Source organism: Aristolochia californica, unplaced genomic scaffold (genome assembly GCF_029961685.1).
Source record: "Aristolochia californica isolate CCGP_79_NKW_82.1479 unplaced genomic scaffold, dmAriCali1.0.hap1 SCAF_13, whole genome shotgun sequence".
NCBI lineage: Eukaryota > Viridiplantae > Streptophyta > Magnoliopsida > Piperales > Aristolochiaceae > Aristolochia > Aristolochia californica.
The window spans coordinates 13,486,111-13,492,627 of NW_027181804.1; the positions used below are offsets into that span (position 1 = coordinate 13,486,111).

General features: G+C 46.1%; 1 protein-coding gene across 1 annotated transcript; it reads right to left on the reverse strand.

Moving 5' to 3' along the window:
* Positions 1 to 3,722: 3,722 nt before the first annotated feature.
* On the reverse strand, positions 3,723 to 6,184 carry LOC137948366 (pentatricopeptide repeat-containing protein At1g59720, chloroplastic/mitochondrial-like). Its single transcript, XM_068794444.1, has 2 exons — positions 4,382 to 6,184; positions 3,723 to 4,309 (listed from the first exon to the last, which is right to left on the reverse strand). The coding sequence occupies exon 1, from the start codon at positions 5,766 to 5,768 to the stop codon at positions 4,674 to 4,676; it is 1,095 nt and encodes a 364-aa protein (XP_068650545.1). The 5' UTR covers positions 5,769 to 6,184; the 3' UTR covers positions 3,723 to 4,309; positions 4,382 to 4,673.
* Positions 6,185 to 6,517: the final 333 nt, after the last annotated feature.

A 6,517-nucleotide genomic window follows, 5' to 3' on the forward strand; every position in this document is an offset into this window, starting at 1 on the left:
CCCCAAAGCCTTCTCTTCTTCATCAGCCAATCTGGAAGCCAGAGGAGATCGTCGGGTGACTCAATCCATGGTGAGAGAACCTAAGCTCATTCTCCAGGAGGGGTATGATGTTATGGACCCATAGCAGGGTTTAATTAATGCATTTTCTAGTTTATGTATTAGAAGGGTTTATTTTTAATTTGTTTGAACTTGTAGGCCCTTGTTTTGGTCATGTGCGTGTTTTCCCTAATTCCCTATATAAGGACGTAAGATGAATGAGAAGGGAGGCATTAATCCAATTAGTTGTTAGCATAGCAAGGGAGGATTCTCCCTTCTAGCCGAGATCTAGGGCGAGCTTCCCTCACAAGCTTACTCCATCTTCATCGTCTCCGCTGCCCCTCGCCATGTACTCTTACAGGTACAACTGGTCCCCTGTGAACTACAAGCTTCCATCTTCTTCCTTCCCGTATCCCTTCCAACCAACGCTGAAGAAATCACATGATGGCAGATCCGAAATTGGGCATAACACAAGCTCAACTCGAGAACCATTCCAAGGACACTAACTGGACACTACAGGAAGGTCTCATTCTCTATAAAGGATACATATATCTTCATCCTTCTTCGGCACTCCTTCCCAACATTATTGCCTCCTTTCATGACAGTACACATGAGGGCCAGCAGAAGGCATACTTCTGCCTTAGCCGGGAGTTTTATTAGAGGGGTATGAAGCGGGTCATTGCTGATTATGTTGCCGCATGCCAGGTCTGTCAGCGGAATAAATCTGAATCTTTACAACCCACCAGCTTGCTACAGCCCCTTCAATTTCCTTGACAGGTATGGGTAGATCTCTCAATGGATTTTATCGATGGGCTTCCTCCTTCTGTAGAGAAATCTGCTATTCTTTTTGTGGTAGACCGGTTCTCAAAATATGCACACTTTATGGCCCTCGGCCATCCTTATACAGCCACACAAGTTGCTCAACTCTTCATGGATCATATTGTCCGGCTCCATGGGCTTCCAGAGACCATCACTAGTGACCGTGATGCTATATTCACCAGTAAATTCTGGGGGGAAATATTTAAGCTCCACGGCTCCAAGTTAGCCTTCCCTTCATCATACCACCCTTAGACAGACGGCCAGACAGAGGTGGTAAACCGCACACTGGAGATGCATTTGAGGTGCTTTGTGGGGGACACTCCCCGACAGTGGGTTTGTTGGTTAGCATAGGCAGAGTATTGTTATAATATGTCCTACCACACCACACTGGGTACTACTCCCTTTCAAGTCATTTATGGAAGAGACCCCACGCGTCTACTATCTTATGAACCGGGGTCTTCTCAGGTAGCAGCATCGGACCAAGCTTTAGTCGACAGAGATGAAATGCTTGCTCAGGTCCGCCTTCAATTACGGCGATCACAAGCCACTATGAAGCACACTTATGACAAAGGGCATCATCCCCTTTCCTTTGCACCCGGAGAATTTGTTTGGCTCAAACTTCAACCATACCGCCAACTCTCTCTTGCTGCCATCAAATGCCATAAGCTCTCTCCAAAATTTTATGGGCCATTCCAGGTTCTTCACCGTATTAGCATTGTGGCTTATCGCTTGAAGCTTCCACCAGATGCCAAGCTACATGACGTCTTCCATGTCTCCCTCCTCAAGCCATTCAAGGGAGACTCTCCCCTGCTGCATACCCCTCTGCCTTCGCTCAAAGATGGCCGGTCTATGCCCACTCCAGCACAAATCCTTCAAGCCAGGCGTGTTAACAACTCATGGGAGGTGCTCATTTAGTGGATTGACGTAGAATTGGTGGAAGCCTCTTGGGAGACACTCGAGTCCTTCCAGACTCTATACCCCACTTTTGAGCTTGAGGACAAGCTCGTTCTTCAGGAGGGGGGTGATGTTATGGACTCCATAGCATCAAGAGTGGCGAATCGGAGAAGAGGATAGATGGAGTGAACTTGTATTTCAGTATCTTAGGAGTTTAATTATAATTTGAAGTTCAATAAGGGTCTAATTGTAATTATGGAACCTTTGACATTTTCCCTAATCTATTTAGGGCGTCAGGTGAATGAAGAGAGACAATCTTTTTTTCAATTAGTATAGACGAGATCAGGTACTCTCTTCAAAGAGGCCTAAGGGTGGAGCTCTTTCAAAAGCTCACGTTCCTACACCATTGGGCATTCTAAAACCCCCAAAGCCTTCCCTTCTTCCTCAACCAATCTGGAAGCTAGTGGAGATCGTCGGGTGACTCGATCCATTGCGAGAGAACCTAACACACTTGCACAGCTTAAAGAATATATGCGAGCTAGATTGCAGGCACAATTCGTCAAAATGAGGCCAATTGCAATGCCACCTACAATTGCCGATCTGTTAAGCACCTAGTCACTACTACCCAAAAGACCGGCCAATTAGGAGCAGAAGACATAGGTACTTAACCCTTAACCCAAGACCACCAGGACCAGAGCAACCAGGTGCATGTATTGTGACATCACACCCCCCCCCCTTCGTGAGCCGACGCCCACGGTGGCTATCCTACAGCTAGCCTACTCATGCGGCTGCCCCACTCCTAGTGCCCCTTCGTAATTCTCCAGGTCGGTCCCTTCTGCATGGTTTCTCCTTTTCGCAAACGCTCCTTTGGGGATTCGAATTCGCGACCGAGGGTCGACTGTGATACCAAATGTTAAGCACCTAGCCAATACTACCCAAAAGACCAGCCTTTTAGGAGCGGAAGACATAGGTACCTAACCCTTAGCCCTGGACCACCAGGACCAGGGTGTCCCATAACACCTAGGACCAGGTGCATGTACTATGACACAATCGTGTTCCATTTTATTTCCCATGTGCTCTAGGTTTGGGGCAACAACTATTTTATGGCCAAGGTCCTCCCGCTAATGCAGTACTTAATGGGTTAGGGTCGAGTGAGAGAATGATGCAATTTACAATTGTTGATGCTGTTGCAGTCAGCATGGTGGTCTCCTTTCATCGCTGCCCTCTGAAATTGGAACTTCATGACCAATTTCATCCGAAATGGATTCAAACAGCAGCGGTAGAGATCTCAACGTATGGGGAGGTGTTTGCTGTACTCCAGGACAGTGAGCAGCAGCTTGTGCTGTCTGGATTTTTGAGAAGGAACAACTAGTTGGATTCATGCAAAGTTGGGTTTTATACTGATGATGGTGATGAGGAAAAAGCATGCAGTGGGCTTCCTAGTGTTGTTCAGTTATCTGACTGCTCGTCTGAATTATAGGAAACATGTGGCCTGGATAGTTCTACGGGGGAAGCGATCTTGCTCTTGGCATTTCAATATGAAATGGTTCAACCAACCATACATTGTCACCATGCTGATCCTGTTGTCCATGATGGTTTCAGGCCTCTGCTTGTTTCAAGGTGCAGCAACTGGAGAGGATCAGTGTTGCTGAGTCTACTCAATCCCAGGGGGCTGGTCATGATGTTGTTGCTGCCTTGCAAGCAAAGTGTAGGCAGTGCAATGTTATGCCCTATTTCGGATCTGCCACCATGCGGATTCTTCAGCGTTGGTTGGAAGGGATACGGAAAGGAAGAAGATGGAAGCTCGTAGGTCACGGGGGACCATTTGTACCTGTAAGGGTACATGGCGAGGGGCAGCGGAGATGAAGAAGATGGAGTGAGCTTGTGAAGGGAAGCTCGCCCTGGATCTCTACTAGAAGGGAGAATCCTACCTTGCTATGCTAACAACTAATTGGATTAATGCTTTCCTTCTCATTCATCTTATGCCCTTATATAGGGAATTAGTGAAAACATGCCAAAGGCCATAAGTTCTACAAATTACAAATAAACCCCTAATGTTCAACAAATTACAATTAAACCCCTAATGAATAGAAATTGCAAATAAACCCCTAATGATGAATAGAAATTGCAAATAAACCCCTAATGAGTCCATAACATTACTCCCCTCCTGGATAACGAGCTTGTCCTCAAGCTCAATGTAGAATTGCCTGTTCGTACAAAAATAGAGCAACCTAGCAGAGGAGCAAATTATTATTATTATTATTATTATTATTTTTTTTTCGTCTGTAGCCGATCATAACACAATCACCTCCCTTGGAGGTAGGGTATTGGAGTGTCCCTTCCCGAACAGCAACATCATTGCATTTTGGCAGTTGAGGAGCGGCATGGAGCCATGGAGACAATTACCACCATAGAATCTGGAGCAAGAGCTGGCAGCTGCTGTGATCATAGTACCGGTAGAGCAAACACAATAGGTTGAGGAGGGGCATGTCTGCTTCCTCCCCGTCGAATTTGCAAAATCCTGTAAACCTCCCAAGCTTCTCTCTACCTCCAATAATACCTGCCAAAATTCACTCCAAACAATGAACCCTGAACTACATAAACGGTCAAGCTGGTCAACTGGCAAATTTACCTGGGCTTTTCTGAGGACTTGGTGGAGGGCGTCAACACTAATGACCTTCAACAGAAGAGCATTGCACGCCTTGTCTTTGATTACTTTCTCCACACGCTATGAGTTAGTAAGAAGAAAATGATCTCCAACACTCTGAACTTGCTCCCTAATCTCCTTTGTTAGCTTGTTGTAATGTTCCCAATCAGCCTTACCAAATCGGTCTCGGCCAACAACTATTCTCCGGATTTTTTTTTTTTTTTTTTTTTTTTGTGTACTCCTGTCTATATCTTGAATAAAACAAGACTGCTTCCATTCATGGTTGGGTGCAACACAGCCCCAGAATAAGAGTTGGGCAGACAGACACAACATCAAGTCTATTCTGCGGTCCATACTCCAAAGCGTCACTTTCTGGTGCTGGTGTTGCAAGGTAGTGCCAGTTCCCAGTTGATCTGCAGTATACTTTGGCTGACCAGCAAGTCTCATCCATGATTGTATCCTGTGGCCAAGTTGGTGCCATAGCAACAGCAAAGGCAGAAGAAATAACAATAACCTGTGTCATGTTTGCCTCCGTTGATGTCGTAAGTACATTGAGGGTACCAGTCACAGCAGGCTCAAGTAAGTCAATCTCTGGATTGGGGACACTATCCGAAGGGTAAAGACTTAACATGTCAAATAGCTCTTTTGTTCTTGGAGGAGAAGAATCCCCAGCAAGAAACTCATGAACAATACCAGCCATCACAATTGAACGACAACCGGGTTCCTTCAATACCCCCTTCTCAAACAGTAATCTCCTAAGTATTCCAACATCATTCCATTGGTTTGCTGAGGCATAGACCCTGGACAGAATCACATAGATTCCACGAGAAAATCCACCATCCAACTCTAGAATTTGTTGAGCCAGTAATTTGCTGATCTCAACTCCAGCCTTTCTCTTACAATAAGCACTAAGAAAGCTTCTCCAAATCACCACATCTGGTCTAATGGGCATAGCAGACACAACATCTATGGCTTCTTCCACTGAGCCAGCACACACAAGAAGATTAACAACACATCCGTAGTGCTCAATTTGGGGTACAATTTTGTATTCTGATACCGTTAAATCAAAGTACCTACGACCCACACCAACCAAACCTCTGAGGCGACATGCAGTTAGAACACCAACGAATGAGATCGAGTAAGGCTTTACCTGTCCTGTTATGCACATTTGAGAGAAGGTGTTTAATGCCTCTGGGACATATCCATGCATTGCGAACCCAAAAATCATGGAGTTCCAGGAAGTTACTTTCTGCTCTGGCATTTCATCAAACAGATGCCACGCAAACCTGACGAACCCACCGGGGCCATACATATCTATGAGCGAGTTGTTCATCAAAACATCGCCAGCGACACCTTTTTCGCACTGCCTCATCACATATAGATGAGACCAATTTCCCAAGGAAATAGAACCAAGTCCAAATTCATCAAAAAAAAAAATTGACGGGGCACCGAGCTAACGCCCGCTGCTGCTGGCATTGTAAGATGACCATTATTTCTGAAAGAGGAATGAATCGCGGTGGCGTTGCCGGCCAGGCACTAACCTCACGTTGAGTGGTTAATTCGGTGGCACGCTCCACTGGTAGAAAGTGTGGAACGGGATGTGAATACCTGAATGTGTGTCGTGCAACCATGATTTCAGCTTCCACTAGGGAGACGATTTCGACTGCGAAATTGAAATCTCTGGGTTTTGGTGGTTGTCGATTTGTATAAGCCGTCAATAGAGCTTGTCTAGTATGGCCATTCCCCTTGCGAATTTCTAGCTTGGCTTGTGGCCGACGACGAACATCATGAAGGATTGGCAGATTTTGCGAAATTTTCTATTGGACGACGAATAGGTGTTGTGGGTCTGCTAGAGCAGAGTATGTCGTCGGATTTGAGGTTGCCCCGCCATCGGATACCGGACGTGCGGAAGGCTTTTCCGTGATAGGTAGCTGCCTGATTTCTGATGGCTGCTGTGCGGGAGAAGGGTTCGACGGAAAACCCCCTATCGTGTTTGCCGATGAAGGCTGTGCGAAGGGTCCTCCCGATTGCAAAGGTGGTGTTGGCGATTGAATTACAGCAAGCTGGCGGATGACGGTTTGGAGAGAGGATTCCAGAGTGTGCAATGTATTATGGATGTTA

Excerpts from the sequence above, each read along its gene's own strand:
- LOC137948366 (XM_068794444.1), bottom strand. The coding sequence starts at position 5,768 with ATGAGGCAGTGCGAAAAAGGTGTCGCTGGCGATGTTTTGATGAACAAC.